The sequence below is a fragment of the Acomys russatus genome, chromosome 1 (genome assembly GCF_903995435.1).
Source record: "Acomys russatus chromosome 1, mAcoRus1.1, whole genome shotgun sequence".
Taxonomy (NCBI): Eukaryota; Metazoa; Chordata; class Mammalia; order Rodentia; family Muridae; genus Acomys; species Acomys russatus.
Window position 1 is genome coordinate 118,416,989 of NC_067137.1, and position 19,587 is coordinate 118,436,575.

Consider the following 19,587-nt stretch of genomic DNA (forward strand, 5'->3'; position numbering starts at 1 on the left):
CACAGCTCAGGCCAGCTTCATCTCTGTAGAAGTCCAAGCCAGCCAGGGCTGTGTTCACATGGTTCATGCCACTGTGCCTGTGTGTGCTTCCAGGCTCCCAGGCCGTGCAGCCGTGTGTCATCCCAGGCTGTCCTGCTGCCCTCAAACCTTCTTCCCTAAGAAAGCCACATGAGTTGGCATGGCTCCTACTCCTTGGTGGTACCAGCTTTGTGTGCAGCCCACAGTGATACAGAGTGGGAGCTGATAGAAGTCGTGTAGCTCTTTTATGGGATGGTGTCATGTAGCCCTGGCTAGCCTGTAACTCACCAGCCGAGGATGGCTTCAATCTCACAGAGTTCCTTCTGCTCCTGCTTCTGCTAGGACTCAGGGTGTGTGTCCCCCTGCCCAGCCTGGGTTGTGTAGCTCCTTATTGCCAGTACCTGGAAAGCTTACTCAGTGAGCAGGCTATTCTAGGATTGCTGGCTCCCAGGTTAGCTTTCTGCTTCCAGACATCGGATTCCAGAAGCGCCTAAAGCTAACAAATCTTAGCAGTGGTGGAGATGTAATATCCACCTGATACAAAGTAAATCAATTTCACACATTCTAGCTGTGGAGCCAGGGCCTCCTTACGTCTGTACACAGGACATGAGCTGTCAGCCATTCGTGGCAATATACTGGCCTACCTGACTCTTGCTTCCCCACAGTGACTGGAAGCGGCCAAGAAGGGGAGTTGAGACAATGGGACTGAGCAGCTGTGGAGCCACTGGCCATCTGGGCTTGATGTGGCCCTGCAGTTGAGTCCTTTGCCTGATGGCACACTTGATGTTGAGGCCCTCGCCATGTGGCTTCCCTTTGAGCCCTCCCTTTCCAGGTCACCCGTAATACAAACTGTTTCTGTAATGGAGCCCAGCCCAGCCTTTGCCATAGTCAGAGTGATGTCAGCACCTACATATTCAACTCCTGGTTCTCACTTCCTCACAGTCACTCAGCTGATGTCATTTTCTACACAGAATGGGTACAACATATTCCAGTCTCTTAGTTCTGAGATCCAGACTTTGCCTGTAGTGTTTTGTTTCCCTGAGACTAGTGGTTTTGATCAGACAGCAGAACCACAGATCTGATGAGACCTGCACTGTGGAAGTGCCTCCTGCCTCACAGCGCGTGCCTTGACTGTGGAGCCGCTCAGCTGCTCGCTCAGGATACATACACGTGACTCAGTTCTGTTCTCACAGAAGGCCGAGTGCTGCGGTATGGTATTTTTGTGTCTCCTCCCTTAGGTCATCTTTTCTATAATTATCTTGATATACACAGTCAAAAGCAGGCATATTGCTTAGAATCCCTAGTTGGTCTGGATTTTTTATTGTTGTTTCATGTGAAGAGCAGCTTTCCCAGATCATGGAAATGCAGTGCTGTGCATACACTAAAAAATTGGAATATTTAGAGCATCAACCTGATACTATAGTAGAATATTACACACTTGGTTTGTGTGGCAAGTCATAGTTGAGATGCAGGACTAGCCAGGGACTTGTGCCTCCAGTCCCAGCTGCTCAGGACATTATGGCAGAGGACCCTATGAGCCTAATACTTATATGCCAGCTTGGACAGCATAAAGGGAACCTGTCTCCAATTTTTTTTTCTTAAAATTGTTTTAGTCATCGTTAACCTAAAAATATTACATGGTATCCAGGTGTGGTGGCTCACACCTTTAATACCAGCACTTGGGAAGCAGGGGGATCGCTGTGAGTTCAAGGCCAGCCTGGTCTCCAAGACAACCAGGGCTACACAGAGAAAGCCTGTCTCCAAAAAAAAAAAAAAAAGCATATCATTACCTTCCATGTCTGTGTGTGTAGAGAGTAACTGAATAGAATAATTGAATACCTTGTTTGAGCTTGCGTCATATACCAAGCTGTATCTCACACATATGCAGATGTGAATCTGAGTGACCCCTGACATTGTAAGCTGCTGGGGCAGAGAACTCTGTATCAGAGGTTCTCAACCTGCACCTGTATCTTGTAAGGAAATGCAGTTTTGAACAACTTGGTTCAACTTACTGAAACGTTAGGCTACAATTCCTACTTGTAACTTCTCATTGAGTCAATTTGCTAGTGTGAGCAGTGATTCCAGCACAGGCCTTGGCCAGCCGGGAAGTGAGGGCTAGCCAGGCCAGAGAGCAGCCAGGCCTTCTCTTGCTGCTCTTGCTGCCCCACCCAGTGTTGTGGCTTAAGTCAGCACCTGTTATTCCTCTCAGTTACGACCTTGACCTGGGCTCAGCAGAACTGCCCAGGAATGTCCTGGGTTCCTTCTCACTGCTATGCGTCTCTAGCCACCTGGCCTCTCTGGTCATACGTGGGGCCTTGTAGTTTTGTTGTTTGTTTTGTTTTAGGTTTTTGTAGCCTGAGCTAACCTTGAACTGCCACTAATTCTCCTGCCTCCACCTCCAGTGTTGGAATCATAGGCATGAGCTACCTCTTCTGGCTTCAGTGCAACTTCAGTGAGCACTAACTACCTCCAGTACCGGACCAGGAGAAGCTGTCAGTCTCCTAAGGGTTGCCCTGACTTAGTGCCACTCACCTTCCACCCTCGGTGTTGTCCAGGCAAGCCGCAGCACAGGCAGCCCCACAGGCAGGGAAGAGGATCCCCTCTTTGTTCAGGGTGCAGCACACAGCATTTGGGAGACTGCTCTTAGTAGCCGTTCCAGCCCAGGTTCAGATCAGTCTGCCTTTTGCTGAAGGGTGAGAAGTCTGAATGGTCTGCTTGGCTTCCCAGACTGTCTCCTCTGGGGAGACAGATCTAGTCCCCTTTCTTTTTCTTGCACATTTAAAAGTGCTTAGAACTAAGAAGCACTCATAAAATAACAGTAATGTGGAAAAGCCACATGGCTTACAGTGACCACCATTCCTACAATAACAGTAACAGGTTGAGAAGCAAGGCCTGGGGTCCCCTGTGAAGGTGCTGCCCAGCTGCAAAGTTACCGCCATTCTTTAACTACTTCAGATAAAATGTGTGAAGAAGAGGCGACCGTCAGGCTGAGGTTCATGGTAGATCACTTTCTGCACTGCTGTGCCAGCTCTGTTCTCTATGTAGGAAGAGGTCGGCAGGAAGCAGGCGGACACACATCCTGATAACCATAGCCATTGCTCTGACAATACCCTGGCAGCCATGGCGTGGAAACTGCCCATGTGCTGCCTGGCCCACCACCCTGTCTCACCTGTATTCACAGACTGTTCTCCCCCCTCTGTGTGCTCCACCCTGATGAGTCTGTGAGAGGCCTCCCTGGAGAGCAGTCAAGGAGGCCTGGCTATCTGAGAATACAGAGAGGTCTCGACTGTCCCTGACTCCATCCGGTCTGGATACTTAACTCTTCAGCACCTTAAGGCCACGAGCCATTGTGACACAGGACACTGGGGTTTGGGCAGGAACTTCAGGAAGCAACTTGTAGGGAAGGCTCAGTTTCTGGTGGGCAGGAACCTCTCCCACCGTCAGGTGTCCTGAATGTGCTGTCCTGCTGTAGACCACCAGCTGCCAAGTAGCTGGGCTTGGTTTCCATGGACTCCTGGATTGGACATTCTCATGGTCCCTGTTCTTGTCCCCAGTTCACTAATCAGATGCGTTAAGCAGCACACAGACGCCAGGCTTGGTCTTAGCACCAGGAACATATTCACAGGAAGTTCTTGTCCCCATCTGGAGGGAGACAAGCTGACACAGAGAGTGGGTGCATGAGTGTCGGTTATGATGGGCAGAGACCGCACAGAGAAGCGGCCTGCACTTGGGATGCTGGCTCAGTGTTTGTAGGGAGGAACAACACGGTGTTGGGAGAGGGGCTTCCTGCCGTGGCAGGGAAGGCATTAGAGGCTGAAGACTGAGTAAGGCATCGCCTTATGTTGAAGTGCTGCCAAGGAACTGGATAGGACAGAAGGCTGCATAGAGGAAAACAGCAGTGCAGACTGGATGTGATGAATCTGCTGGTTGAAACACAGCACATTCCATATTGGCTTCTTGGAGGAATTTTTCAGAATAAAATATTGGGAGAAGTTTGAGCTACAAAGGCTACCTGCTCTTCAGGCATCCTGTTGCCAGGCTCCAGGTAGACCGTGGAGCACACCTGAGCAGCTGTCCCTGCATGATGTGGGTGCTACAGGCTCCCTCTCAGCTCCGCCCGCACCCTTTGTTTCCTTGTGCACAATGCTATAGTCTTTCCAGCATTTACTCAGGGTCCAATCCTGATGACACGTTATATGTTTCAGGTTTATTTATGAGACAGAGCATCACAATGGCATAGCAGAACTACTGGAAATCCTGGGAAGGTAAGTTCCTGTCACAAGCAGTGAGTGGCTGCAGCTAGAGCTGACAGCAGAAAGATGTAGCTCACTGCTCTGACCCCACCAGAGCGCAGCGTGACCTAAGCCAGGCGCACGCCTTCAATCCCAGCATGCGTGAGGCAGAGGCAGGTGAGTCTCTGTTGGTTTGAGGGTAAACTTGTCTACAAAGTGAGCTCCAGGACAGCCAAGGCTGTTTCACATAGAAACCCTGTCTCAAAAACTAAAAACCAAAATAGAAACAAACAAACCAAAAGGTTGATATTACAAGATTATTTAAAGAATAGAAAACATATTTGAGGTATTGAGCAAATGCAAATATTTTACATATTTATTAATTTTAACTATCTATAAATGTGTGGCTGGTGCCTGTGGAGGCCAGACGTGTCAGATCTCCTGAAACTGGAGTTTCAGATGGTTGTGAGCTGCCATGTGGGTGCTGGGAATTGAACCCGGTTCCTCTGGAAGAACAGCCAGTGCTCATAACCACTGAGCCATCTCTCCAGGCCTAAATGCTAATATTTTTAATTGCTTCAATTTGTTGACTTTTCATATGTATAGTATAATTCAAACTTTATTATTTTAAGCTGAGTAAAGTTTTTACTTGCTGTCATTAAAAGCAACAGCAACAAAAGTAGCACTATAGAAGTAATGTAAGATCCCCTGAGCACAGTTTCCCAAAGCTAAGCCTGGACAGCGCTTCTCTCCATCACCTCTAGGGAAATCCCTGTGCGTTGGCAGCTGAAAATTTTGAGTTGCCCTGAAGTGAGTGAAGAAGCCCAATCTGTGTGTGTGTGTGTGTGTGTGTGTGTGTGTGTGTGTGTGTGTGTGTGTGTGTGTACACACACACACACACACACACACACACACACGGAAACTGTTGAGAAAGTGCAGGACCTAGGACAGGTCTGTCCCTCAGAGCGTGGCTTACCTTAGTACATCTTGGGCAAGTCCCTTCTATCAATGGGAAGAAAGCTCAGTTTCCCTCCTGGTGTTGCCCTGTGTCATGTGTCGGGAGCGGTGTGAGCTGTGTTAAGTGTAACTCTCACCACAGTGTCCTTCCAACCTTTCCTCCAGCACAGGGTTCCCTCTGCAGATGTGCACCCCACCCACAGTGGGAGCAGGACTCCATTTCTCTAGTTGTCTATAGCTCTGAGAAATGTTTGTAAACTTTACCTAACCAGAAAGCCACGTAAAGAAGCCAGTTAATGTTCAGTTTGGAGATCCTTCCGTGACACACCTTTCCTACAGAATAAACAACACCCGCTCTGCACTGGCGGGGGTTGGGGTGGGGGGGATCGAGACACTAGAATAACAATCTGGAATTACCAGAGTGTGAGGCCCTGGAGCTGGGTCCCCCAAACTATGTAACCCCCTCCTGTTTCAGGAAGGACTCTATTTCCTGTAGCTCCTGCAGCCCAGATGCTTCCTTCTGTACTGTGACTTGTGGCCCGTAGGGGGGGAAATGGCTGTGCTCCCCGGAAGGCCTTTTTGTTGTTGTTTCATGCTGAAAACAAAAGCTGAAAGAAGAACAAGATAGCTGATCACAGTCTGGAGTGTATAAATACGCAACTGCGCTCTCTCTTGCAGTATAATCAATGGGTTTGCCTTACCGCTAAAGGAGGAGCACAAGATTTTCCTGCTGAAGGTGTTGCTGCCCTTGCACAAAGTGAAGTCCCTGAGTGTCTATCACCCCCAGGTAAGGCTGTGAGCGAGGGCGGAGTCTAGGCACAGAGGGTCCTTTTAAGAGAGTTGGAAGAGGTGGGGAGATGGCTCTGTTGTTTAAACATTTGCCATCAGGTGTGAGGACCAAAGTTGAGATCCCCAGAACTCATGTAAATGGCAGATAGAAGTGGCAGCCCACCTGTGCTCCCACCGCAGAAGGTAGAGGCAGGCTCCCAGGAGCAAGCTGGCCAACTAGACTAGCCAGTGTTGCTAGTGCCTGGCTTAGTGGGAGAAAAATCACCTCAGTGATACACAGTGGAGAGCTAACCACCCAGTGAACAACCAGTGTCAGCTTATGGCTTCTGCATGCGTTCATACATGTGTAAATTTGTATCCCCACATTTACAACACCACACATATTTATGCATACAAAAAACAGAAATTCAGAGAAATCTCTGGAATATGTATAAAAATGAGAGGGCCCAGCTTTGAAAGAAAGCCAGTGGCATGCTACGACAACTTGTAGATGCTAACTGTAGGACTCACTGGAACCTCAGTCAGTTGCTGGCTCCTAACTTCGTCACATTTGTTTGTATTTGGATCTGCTCTCCCATATAGAACTTGAGCTATGTTGAGTCTCAAAGGCGTGACCACCCTTACTTGCAGCCTATAGTCCCTTACTCTTGGCTGCCACAAGGCTGTACAGACTAGAGTGCCAGTATGCATTAAGAACCGGGCATGGTGGCACACACCAGTAATCCCAGCACCAGGCAGGCCGATCTCTGAGTTCAAGGCCAGCCTGGTCTGCAAGGTGAGTCCAAGACAATGAAGGCTACACACAGAAACCCTGTCTCGGTGGGTAAAAAGAGCACATGGACAGGAGGCTGAAGACTTGTCTCTGTAGTTAAGAGCACTGGTTGTGCTTCCAGAGGACCCAGGTTCATTTCCCACAAAGGTAGCTCACAGCCATCTGTAACTCCTGTTCCAGTGGGTTCTTTACTACTATAGACACTGCATGCCCGTGGCACAGACTCACCCATACATATAAACAAAACAACAAAGTATGGCCAGGCGGTGGTGGCGCACGCCTTAAATCCCAGCACTTGGGAGGCAGAGGCAGGAGGATTGCTGTGAGTTTGAAGCCAGCCTGGTCTACAAAGTGAGTCCAGGACAGCCAAGGCTACACAGAGAAACCCTGTCTCAAAAAAACAAAACAAAAACAAAATATGTTAAAGTTTTTAATTGCAGGCTGGAGAGATGGCTCAGTGGTTAAGACCACTAGCTGCTCTTCCAGAGGACCCAGGTTCAATTCCCAGCACCACATGGCAGCTCACAACTGTCTATAACTCAAGTTCCAGGGGATCAAACTCTCAAAAATGGAGACAAAATGCCAATGTATATAAAACAAAAATAAATAAACAACTTATTTAAAATTTTAATTTCCCCCAACACACACACACACACACACACTGCGTGGAAGGGCTGTGGTTGTAGAAAGAGAGTACTTGCTTGTCCTGGGCAAGGCTTTAGGTTCTGCCCCCACACTACAAGAGAACACTTGGTTGATTTGATGCTGCTGTTAATCTGAACGATGTCTCCTGGTTCTTATGGTCCTCGGAATGAGATATAGCTATGAAATCTGTTGCAAATCTATAGGGAAAGAATTATCCAATGAGCATCATTCATACGTGCTTCCCTGAGTACTACTCAGAGCCGGTACAGGTGGTATGTGGAACAGCCACATTAGGCGTTTCCCAGAGGACAGTGTTTAGTGGTTGTCTTAGAAGGGCACTGCCATGCCAAAGTACTTGCTGACGCTCTCCCCCCTCCTTTCAGCTGGCGTACTGTGTTGTGCAGTTTCTCGAGAAGGACAGCACCCTCACTGAACCAGTAAGTGGTCTCTCTGGGCCTGGCATGGGCTGCGCCCCTCCCTGAGCAGCCGTTAAGCCGCGCATTTTACCATGTTCCTTACGAGCAGCTTTGTCGTCTCCATCGGCCACACTGATGGTGATGGAGGGTCAGCGCGCTCCTGGGCTGGAGGCATAAACATGGTAGTTTGGCTACAAGTCCCATTACTACAGTGATGGTTTTATGTAAAAAGCTTGCCACCTAGTCTCACACAGCTCGCCAATCCTTGGAACATGGCACCAGAGCAGCTGTGGCTACCAGCCAGGGCACAGTTCAGCCCTCCACATTTGACAGCATGTGTCCTGGCCCAGCCACAGGTATTGCAGCCAGAGTATTATAAGTCACTTGTACTCAAGAGGTTGGTTGGTTGATTGGTTTGTTTGTTACAGTATTTTGTATCCGTTCGGCCTACAAAGCAAATAACTGACACAGGGAGACTGAAACATATTTTAAAGGTGCCAGCACTTCGCCGGGCAGAGTCTGAACTGATTCTAATCTACTCGTAAACTAAACAAACTACTCTAAACCTTATAACATACATATATTCCAAACACTTGCCACTATGACCCCTGGGCCGGTCCATGTCAAGTTCCTACTGTCCTCCTCCCTCTCCAACCATCAAAGTTTTCTCCTTTGCTCTAGGAAGTCCCGCCTTCCACTTCCTGCTCTTCTGCCCAGCTGATTGGCTAAACAGTGCTTTATTAACAGTTGATACATTCACTTAGCATTCCTCCACCTTTTTTTTTTTTTTTGCCGGGTATGGTGGCACAATCTGTAATCCCAGCACTCAGGGAGGCAGAAGGCAGGCTGATCTCTGTGAGTTCGACGCCAACCTGGTTGACAAAGCAAGTCCAGGAGAGGCATGGCTGCACAGAGAAACCCTGTCTTGAAACAAAACAAAACAAAAGATTAATTTTTTTATTTATTACATATACAATGTTCTGCCTGCACACCAGAAGAAGGCACTAGATCTCATTACAGATGGTTGTGAACCACCATGTGGTTGCTGGGAATTGAACTCAGGACCTCTGAAAGAGCAGGCAGTGCTCTTAACCTCTGAGCCTTTTTTGTCCTAGAAGTTTGTTCTAAGCTAGTGTCATTGTTTTACAATCATGAACAGCAAAAGAGTACTGTCTTTTCATTTGGATTTTTGATTGGGGGTATTTTATCTTTATTAATTTTTAAGAAATTAATTCCTGGCACCTCCACTAAAAATCAGTCAGTAAATATAGCCATGGTCAGCAATACAGTTCTGCTGGATACCAACTATGTGTGAGCATTTGAATTCAGTTTCTAAAGATAACCTAAGATACAGTTCATAGCCCAAACAGTCCATCCATTTATGGTGTACAGTTCAAGCCAGACACAGTGGCTCAGGAGGCTGCGGCAGTAGATTACCAGGAGTTTGGGTCATCCTGGGCTATGTAGCAAGACCCAACCAATTTCAGAGAAAGGAAAGCTGGGCTGGAAAGGCAGCTCAATGGGTTAAGAGTACTTGTTACTCTTTCAGAGGCTCCCAGCACTCAGCTGACTGTAACTCCAGCTCCAGGGGCTCAGAACCCTCTTCTGGCCTCTGCAGGCATCCACATGGCCTGGTCTCTCAGGGCCCTCCCCCACCCTCCACACCACCACAAAAAATTGACTTTTTTAAAGAAAAGGACCCAGCCTTTTCAGTCATTCCTTTCTGGGAAAGCCCAGAGGGATGAACCTTGGGTGTGTCTCACTAATGCCTTAGGCGCTTCTTAGTCCAGCCAAGCTGACAGTGGGAGTTGCCCATCACAAGGTTCCACTTACAGGTCTGCAGTCTATAAAGGGCATTTGCTGACCCTATAATTGATAGTTTTCATGCACTCCAAAGTGTCCTGGGCACATTAGACATATTTACTATTTACTTTGTTGCCAGTATAGAGGCCAACGGGAGATATTACACAAGTGTGTCTGCTTTCACCTGCCTGTCTCCTTCATCTGATGGAGTGTCCCATGTGTCTTGGCAACCAGTGCTTTGCTCCTAGATCGACCAGGACAAGCTCCTCAGGACTCAAGGCAGGGCCGCTGACGAGCTTCCCCCATCCCCATGCAGGGAAGAGGCAGTGAGCCTGGAGCCTAGAGCTGCTGTTGTCTAGCATTAGCATGCCCCAGCATGCACCCCTTCTGCAGAGCCCTGCCCCCTCATACAAAGCCCAGAAAGCTGGGCAATGCTCACCATACTTGCAAAGATGTGGGAAAGTCCAGTGTGAACCTGGTTCAGAAATTGTGGCTTTTCCAGCGAATCAGTCCAGATTGGTGGTGCTGGGCACCTCCTACATAAATAAAACCCGCTGACGGCTGGAAGGCCACAGGGGCTCACAGTGACGCCTCCTTCCATGTCAACAGTGCTTCTGATTCTCAGTAAACACTAAAGAAGTGCCTGGTGGGTAATGCTGAGCTAATAGGCAAGTCGTTAACTAATGCACTTTAGAAATGTGTTGTTTTAGGCTGCGTGTGGTGGCACACACCTTTAATCCCAGTACTCAGGAGGCAGAGACAGGTGGATCTCTAATTTTGAGGCTAGCCTGGTCTACAGAGTGAGTTCCAGGACAGCCAGGGCTACACAGAGAAACCCTGTCTCAAAAAAACTAAATATATGTGATACATAAAGTTTTTAAATTAAAGTTTAAACAGTATGAACTATTTGTTTATTTCTTTGTCTTAAAGAATTTCTTTCGGTGCATCATCAAGGTAGCTCAGTGGATAAAAGTTTTTGATGCTAAGACTGACAATATGGGTTCAATTCGTGGGGCCCATATGGTGAAAGGAAAGAACAAACCCCTGTAGGCTGTCTTCTGACAGCCACACGCACAAGCACACAGAAAATAAACAACTGTGAAAAAAAGAATTTCCTTTTATAAATGAAGTCATAGGGTAGGTTTTGCGACGTGTATTGTTTAACCTAGGGTGTTAAAGAGGAGCTCTGGTGCCTTCAAAATCCAGGCCATAAGCCTGACTCCCAGTAGGCATAGTCTGTGGCTAGCATTCCTGTGTGAAATCTTTAGGCCAAGGAGCGTTCTCTTGGTTTTACACATTGTGTTGGGGGTTCTCAAATCCTCAGCCAACAGGAAACTCAGGCTAGATCCCAGAATAAGGATTTCCTTTCCCATTTCTCTTTAATTCTTCATCTTTCTATCTTGCCTCACAGACAAAGCCTCACAGCTGCTTCAGAGGGACAAGTTGTACCTGCTTGGATGTGTATGCAGGTGTGCATGTGCGAGCGCAGGTGTGTGCACAGGTGTGTGCCCACATGTGCCTGTTGGTGTTCATTGTATGTTTTAGAACTTGATAGTTAAACTCTTGAACTGTAATCTTCACTTAATCAAATCTAGCGTTTTCTGCTGGTGTAATTTGGTTAAGACATTTTGAAAGTATAGAAGGAGCAAATGTTGTTGTTGTTTTGGGTTTTTTTTTTTTTTTTTTTTTTTTTTTTTTTTTTTTTTCAAGACAAGGTTTCTCTGTGTAACAGCCCTGGCAGTCCTGGGCACACTTTGTAGACCACGCTGGCCTTGAACTCAGAGATCTGCCTGCCTCTGCCTCCTGAGTGCTGGGATTAAAGGCATGCCCCACCACACCCTGTGCAGGAGCAATTTTTTAAGTTGCCCAACAAGCACTCTTCATAGCAGTCTGACTTAGGCAAAGACAGTAGCGTACAGTAGCCACAGACTAGGTGATCTCATAAACCGACTCCCTGAGCCTCAGACTAAGCAGCACTGCTCCAGTCATGGCCGCGGCTCCACGTGCTGCCTCGTGCCCTGCTCTGCCAGCACTCATTGTCTAGCTCCGAGGAATCACAGAGCGTTACAAACCCAGCTCGGGTCCAGCGCCTACACTGGATACGAGCTTAAATCTACTGCCCTTGATATTTTAACAAAGTTGGAAACGTGTGTGTGTGTGTGTGTGTGTGTGTGTGTGAGAGAGAGAGAGAGAGAGAGAGAGAGAGAGAGAGAGAGAGATCAGTTAACTTGAGGAATGGATTGTGCATACACAGGAATGTTGCTAACAGTATCCGAACTGGCTACTTGCACACTATGACGTGGTCTGCATTATTGGTCTTCTGATGATCCGAGGGGGTGGGCCACATTAAAGTCTATAAAACTAGACTTTCAATGAGGGAAAGGCGTGGTGATGTTCATTCCCAGCATCACCTCATGTGTCATTTCACTGTGGGGTGTCTATTGGAAACACAGACAGCTTACTCTAGGGCAGCTGTTCTCAACCTTCCTAAGGCTGTGGCCCTTTAACACAGTTCCTCATGTTGTGGTAACCCCAACCATAAAATTATTCTGTTGCTACCTCATAACTGTAATTTTCTACTGTTATAAATTGTTATATTTGACCCCCAAAGGTTTTGAGACGCACAGGTTGAGAACCACTGTTGTCAAGTGTTTTGGCATCTCGCGGGCATCACTTTGTGTGCTGTTATGTTTTGTAGGTGGTAATGGCACTTCTCAAATACTGGCCAAAGACTCACAGTCCAAAAGAAGTAATGTTCTTAAATGAATTAGAAGAAATTTTAGATGTAATTGAACCATCAGAATTTGTGAAGATCATGGAGCCTCTTTTTCGACAGCTAGCCAAATGTGTTTCCAGCCCTCACTTCCAGGTATGTGGGTTTGGGTGGCCGGTCAGGCGCTCCTCAAAATGAAGTTCTCAGGGTGAAGCTGCTGTGCTCTGGTTCTGTTGTGATCTAAGGCTGTTGTTTGTTTGTTTGTTTTTTAACTTAACATATACTTCAAAATTAGATGCCAAAGTTTTAGTCGGGCAGGGTGGCTCCTTCCTGTAATCCCAGTTCTTAGGAAGTTAAGACAGGAGGATTGCTACAAACTGAGACCAGCCTGGGCTATAGAGAGACCCTGTACCCAAAAATAAAATAAAATTTTAGTTCTGGATAGTTTTATTTTGGCCCCTATCCTCATCACTGAAAACCTCTTTCTCAGAAAATACATTGAGCTATCCAAATCAATGACTAACTCCACAGTAAAAACTTTTAACTCTGAAAGTCTCTTCCCAAATAGTTTTTCATTTCTGACATGTAAATTTGTACCTCTTTACGTATTTTAAAAATTAGTGTTTCTGCTAGGCAATGGTGGCACACACCTTTAATCCCAGCACTGGGGAGGCAGAGGCAGTGGTATCTCTATGGAGGACACCCAGGGCTACACAGAGAAACCCATCTTAAAAAGAAACAATTTTCTGGTTTTCCTTACCAGCACACTCTCATCTGGGAGGCTGGTTTCTGCCGCTGGCTTTCTCCTCTCACGTTCTCCAGTCGCCTTGGTGGCATCCCCTCTAGGGAGTCCTCCTGCTGTGCAGCTGACGCGCAATAAGCATGGGAAAGATGCAGAGGTCAGCAGACTCTGGGGCTCCAGGGAGCTGGTGTTCCTGTAAGTTGTGACTGCTTAGCCACCGTGAAATTGAGCGCCCTGGGCTGCAGGAAGGGACCAAGAGTCCCAAGAGCCTTGGGCCTCAGCATTGAGCCCTTCCACAAAGAGCCTGTCCAGAGCTGTGGAGGAAGTCGTTGGGACCAGCAAAACTTAGACAAGAAGGCCCCAGCTGTGCTGGGGACAAGGTCGTGTTTGACTGCTGAGAAGGAAGCTCTAGACCAGGCCTTCCCAGTTCCCCAGATGGGAGAGAACTCTTCCCCAGAAACCATTGACTATGGAACAAATACTCTAGTCCTGAGCATGAGACCCCTCCCCTTGTGTTACTGGTAGGGGGGTGGTCCAGAAGGCCTCCTGTGTTGGTTTGAATGAGAAAGGCTTCCATAGGCTCAGAGGGTGGAACTATTTTGGGAAGGTTCCGGAAGTGTGTCTGTGCTGGAGGATGTGTCAAGGCTTGAAGGTTTCTGAAGCCCAGGCCTGGCCCAGTCTTCCTCTCTGCCTTCTGGTTGTCTCACCATGTGAGCTCTCAGCTAGTTCTCCAACACCATGCCTGCCTGCCTGCTGCCATGCTCCCTGCCACAGGGATCATGGACTCTAACTTTCTAGAGCTGGGAGTCTGTAATCAGGTGCTTTTGTTTATACGTTACCTTGGTTGTGATGTCTCTTTACAGCAGTAGTTACAGAAAAGTAACTAAGACACCCCCTCCCCTCAGAACAGTACAGGCTAGAGCCCTCATACTTAGTTGCTGGACCCGAATGTGAAGATAAGACCCTTTGGTCACAGGAGTTAGAGAAGTCAAGCTGGAAGTGAACTGGAAGCTTCTTTGATTGTTAGTTCCCATAGTGTTGCAGGTGCTAGGCAGCCTACAATACCTACTCAGCCAGCAAGATATGCCCAATGGGACAACAGTGGCATGAATGTCTCAGGGGATAACCAACAGCTGTCAGGTGGAATTGAAAGCCTGCCTCATTAGAGGGGTCTCACGCTAACCCAACCCAGACCCAGAGGCTAGAATCATAGACCCTAGGGGAGAACCTACTGCTGTCAGTTTGTAAATGGCTCGTAAATACTGACCCTTATATCCTTAAATTAACGCAGTGCACTCCCCTCCTCAAAGAAGCTGCTCTTTGCAGTGAACAGAGGCTAACACAAAACCACAATTGACCAAAGTGCAGAGAAAAGTGACTAGAGTGCTCTCTGTCATATCTTTGCCATACTATCTTCCCCAAGGTTCAGGGAAAGTCACAGAAGAGATGCAAAGACTGTAGGAGCCAGGGTCAGGGAAGGCTGCTACGAAACAGCATATGCTGGACGTAACGCTTACGGGTGGCTGCACAAGGCCAGCGTGGCCAGTATTGCAGTATAGGTGGGGGTGTGGCTCACAAGGCCCTACTTCTGGTTGAAAAGTTGCATGTTGTCAACGCTGGTGGAGTCAGCTTGATTTTGTTTGTCTGCTTGTTTTCTCTGTGTAGCCCTGCCTTGTCCAGTACCTGCCTGGCCTCAAACTCACAGAGAGCCACCTGCCTCTGCCTCCCTAGTGCTGGGATTAAAGGAGTGCACACCACCACCTGGCTGAGACGGCTTTATTTATTTATGTATTTATTTATTTATACGGTAATTGGCCTGCATGTGAGCAGAGGGCACCAGATCTCACTGTAGATGGCTGTGAGCCACCATGCGGTTGCTGGGAATTGAACTCAAGACCTTTGGAAGAGCAGCCAGTGTTCTTAACCTCTGCGCCGTCTCTCCAGCCCTGAATCAGCTTTCTTAAGGAGTATAGCCCATAGTAGAGTGTTGCTGCTACAGTGCACAGCCCCATACTCATGTGCATGCGGACAACACCAGTTGAATTCCATAGGCTCTGTGTGTGTGTGTGTGTGTGTGTGCGCGCGCGCGCGCGCGCGTGCACGCATGCACGTGCATGTTCTATTGATAGCTTTATATATGTGTGTGTGTATATATGCTAGTGATAGCTTCCTTTTTCATTCTTTTTTTTGAGACAGGCTCTTGCTTTGTAGCCCAAACTGACCTCAAACTCATGACCCTCCTCTCTAAGATTTCCAAGTTCTAAGATCACTGGTGCACACTGCCGTGTGTGATAGTTAACAGAACTTCAAGCCACCAGTGGGGAGAGAGTCTGCAAGGCTTTGGCCTTGTTTAATGGAGCAGAAGTGAGTGATCAGGACCTGCTCTCCCCAGGTGGGCCTTTCCTTCCATGACTCAGGAGCATAGTGTACAGGGACACCAAGAGAGACTGTTCCTGAGACACCGACACCTCTGATGGGTGTCTGTGACTAAAGGATTGCAAGGTTTGACCACCCTGACTTTCCCCTCGTAACCAGCCCAGCATCATTCACTGCCAAGACACCTTACTCTTTCTTACAGGGGCCTAACCCATAAGTCCAGTCTCCATTTCTACTTTCTTGATAGACCCAGACCAATACCAAGTATTTCCAGATATCTGTGACTAGCTCTTTATTAATATTTTTTTCTATGCTTTTTTTTTTTTTTTTTAAACTTTCTCACTGCCTGGCCGTCTTGGTAGCCTCTCTTCATGGAGGTTGTCCTGCACCTAAGGCCGGAGATGACTACAGAGGAGGCAACATCTTTGGAGTCATCAACTCTCTACTCCAAAGTTGTTACAGAAAGTGGAAAGAAAGGCCCAGCGAACCAGCTCAGTAGATACAGGGGCTTTCTGCCAAGTTGGACGATCTGAGTTGGATCTTGGGATCTGCGTGGTGGAGAGAACCAACTCCCCAGAGTTGTCCTCTGACTTACACACACACACACACACACACACACACACTGTTGTGTGCACGTGCACCCCTGCCACAGGCACACACAAAATAAATAAACTATCTCTTTTTAAAAGATAAGTTGAAGCTGGGTGTGGTGGTGCACACCTTTAAGCCCAGCACTCAGGAGGCAGAGGCAGGTGGATCGCTGTGAGTTCCAGTGAGTTCCAGGCTAGCCTAGTGTACAAAGTGAGTCCAGGACAGCCTGGACAGAGAAACTCTGTCTTGAAAAACAAAAACACAACAAACTAAAAAGACAAGTTGAAAGTATATATGGGTGCAGTGGAGGTGCGAGCAGGCAGGCCAAAGGGAAGTCGCACATCCTTGTCAAGGGCACGCGCTGAGGAAATCTGAAATGGAATGCTGGCTACGCGGCATTGGTCAGAGCTAGCACCTGGCAGGACTGCTGAGCTGGGGACAGAGTACTCAAATGCTGAGTTCACGGGCTGTGACTGAGCCAGGGCGTGACGTTGGAAGCCTGCCAGAGAGAAGTAAACTGCCAGAGCTTGTTTAGAACAACTGAGAGCACTAGTTAACCCCAGATCTGAGGCAGGAGGATCACAAGCTCCAGGCCAGTATGGCTACTGTTTCTCAAGAGAAAAACAAATAAAGCATTTGTGTTAAAAACTAAAACAACAAAACAAACAAACAAACAAAAAACTAAAACAAGCGGGTGGTGGTGCACGCCTGTAATCCCAGTACTTGGGAGGCAGAAACAGGTGGATCTCTGTGAGTTTGAGGCCAGCCTGGTCTACAAAGCGGGTCCAGGTCAGCCAAGGCTACATAGAAAAACCCTATCTCGAAGAAACAAAAACCCTAAATTTAGCCAGATGTGGTGGTACACGCCTTTAATCTCAGTACTTGGGAGGCAGAAACAGATGGATCTCTGTGAGTTTAAGGCCAGCCTGGTCTACAAAGCAAGTCCAGGATAGCCAGGGTTACACCAAGAAGCCCTGTCTCAGGGGAATAAAAATAAACAAAAGCCAATCTCCCACTCTTAATGCATTCAGTGTGCAGAGCTCACAAGAGAGTAGAAGGGCACTGAATCTGAGCGGGCCTCTCACCTCCACACACATGTGTGCACACACAGTAAACTAAGCTACAGGGCCAGCAAGATGGCTCAGCAGGTAAAGGTGCTTGCCACCAAACCCGACAGTGAGCTTGATCCCTAGGACCCACGTGGTGAAAGAAGAAAACCAACTCCCTCACATTGTCCTCTGGGCTGCAAAGGTCTGCAGTACCACAGGCATGTATGTATGTATGACACAAAATAAATAAATGTAATTCTGTAAAAATAAATAAATAAAATACAGGTAAACCCAGGCGTGGTGGCGTACACCTTTAATCCCAGCACTCGGGAGGCAGAGACTGGTGGATCTCTGTGAGTTTGAGGCCAGTCTGGTCTACAAAGTGAGTCCAGGACAGCCAAGGCAACATAGACCCTGTCTCGAAAAACCAAAAATAAATAAATAAATAAATAAAATACAGGTAAGACATTGGCCAGGCATAATGGCACACCCCTGTAATTCCCATACTTGGGGGCTGAGATATAGGGGGTTATAAAGTCTAGACTGATAAATCCATTTGTCCACAAATTTCAGGAATTCCTTGTTTTTAATAGCTGAGTAGTATTCCATAGGGTAAATGTACCACAGTTTCTTAGTCCATTCTTCTACTGAGGGACACTTAGGCTGTTTCCATGTTCTGGCTATTATGTATAAAGCAGCTATGAACATGATTGAGCATATGTCCCTGTTGTGTGGTAGGGCATTTTCTGGGTATATTCCAAGGAGTGGGATAGCTGGGTCTTGAGGAAGCCCTATTCCCATTTTTCTGAGAAAGCGCCAGATAGCTTTCCAAAGTGGTTGTACAGGTTTGCATTCCCACCAGCAGTGAAGGACTGTTCCTCTCTCTCCACATCCTCGCCAACATGTGGTGTCATTTGAGTTTTTGATCTTAGCCATTCTGATGGGTGTAAGATGGAATCTCAGTGTCGTTTTGATTTGCATTTCTCTGATGACTAATGAGGACGAGCATTTCTTTAAGTGTTTCTTAGCCATTTGATATTCCTCTGATTGATCTAGAAATTATCATAATGAGTGAGTTCACCCAGAAGCAAAAAGAGACAAACGGTATATACTCACTTATATCAAAACACTAGTCCAAGGGATACGTACCATGAAATACTTTACTTACCAAGAAAGTGGGTCAGAGGAGAGGACATCCTATTGAGACTTTAGGCGAGAGTAGCATGGAAGAATAAGGAAATAGTAGGACCCACAGGGTCCTGGAAACCTACAAGAAGAACTTTATGAGAGGCAGATCTGGGTCCTGGGGTCCTCCTCAAACTAAGGCACCAGCCAAGGAGAATATAGGCATTAAACTTCGAACCCCTACCAAGACCTAGCCGACGATCATGATATTCTCCACCGTTGAGTGGAGAGTGAGATCTGACTCTCACACGAACTCTGGTGCCCCTTTTCTGACCACGTCCCCTGGATGGGGAGGCCTGGCGGCACTCAGAGGAAGGATAGCAAGTTACCAAGAAGAGAGTCGATATTCTAAGAGCATATATAGCTCCTCCCTCAATCACAGACATAGGGTAGGGGAGAAGGGGGGAAGTGGGAGGGAGGGAAGAATGGGAGGAAACGGGAAGGGCTAACAATCGAGATGTAATATGAATAAAATGAAAAAAAAAAGGTAACTGTTCCAACAAAAAAAAAAAAAGTCTAGACTGAACTGCATAGTCCCCCCGAAAACAGAGGGTCTTTGAACTCTTAAACAAGAATTACCTGTCATTAGTGGTGATAGGGCACACCTTTATTTCTAGCACGGGAAAGGCTCAGGCAAGAGATGGAGCATGAGCAATAGTGAGACATCCTGAAATTGTGTGTGAGCACTTGATTTACATATATTTATTTTAATGAGCATGGATGGAGACAAGTGTGTAACACAGTGTGTATGTGTAGGAGTTGGCTGTCTTACACCATGTGGGCTCCAGACATCAAACTAAGGTCATTAGGCTTGGTCACAAGTACCTTTACCCTCAGCTGTTTCACTGCCCCCTCCTTTTTTAAAGCACATGCTCTGTATTTTTTTTTTTTTTTTTTTTTTTTTTTTTTTTTTTTTTTTTTGGTTTTTCGAGACAGGGTTTCTCTGTGTAGCCTTGGCCATCCTGGACTCACTTTGTAGACCAGGCTGGCCTCGAACTCACAGCGATCCACCTACCTCTGCCTCCCGAGTGCTGGGATTAAAGGCGTGTGCCACCACGCCCGGCTGCTCTGTATTTTTTATATGCCCTTTTCTTACCCGTTTACAAAGCTTACCCCTCCTCACTTTCTCTGAAGAATTATCCTGGCTCCTGAACCCTCCACAGCTGCCTCCTGCCCCACTCATTCACTCTAGGCTTCTGGGGGCAGAGCTATGGTCCCACCCTGCTCTGCGTCTCTGAGGGTGGCCCCCATTCCGCCACGCTCTGGCTGTGCCCATGGAGGAGCGTGTCTGAAACAGGG

The 19,587-nt window shown here is 47.4% G+C and overlaps 1 protein-coding gene across 10 annotated transcripts in view; it reads left to right on the plus strand.

Moving 5' to 3' along the window:
- The window catches only part of Ppp2r5c (protein phosphatase 2 regulatory subunit B'gamma), a 141,777-nt gene that overhangs the window by 103,616 nt on the left and 18,574 nt on the right, over positions 1-19,587 (plus strand). For all 10 annotated transcript variants that reach the window (XM_051151494.1, XM_051151501.1, XM_051151497.1 and 7 more), the window contains 4 exons: positions 4,224-4,283; positions 5,886-5,994; positions 7,797-7,850; positions 12,331-12,501. In XM_051151494.1, the coding sequence (XP_051007451.1) occupies positions 4,224-4,283; positions 5,886-5,994; positions 7,797-7,850; positions 12,331-12,501 (394 nt within the window). The remainder of the gene's footprint in view (positions 1-4,223; positions 4,284-5,885; positions 5,995-7,796; positions 7,851-12,330; positions 12,502-19,587) is intronic.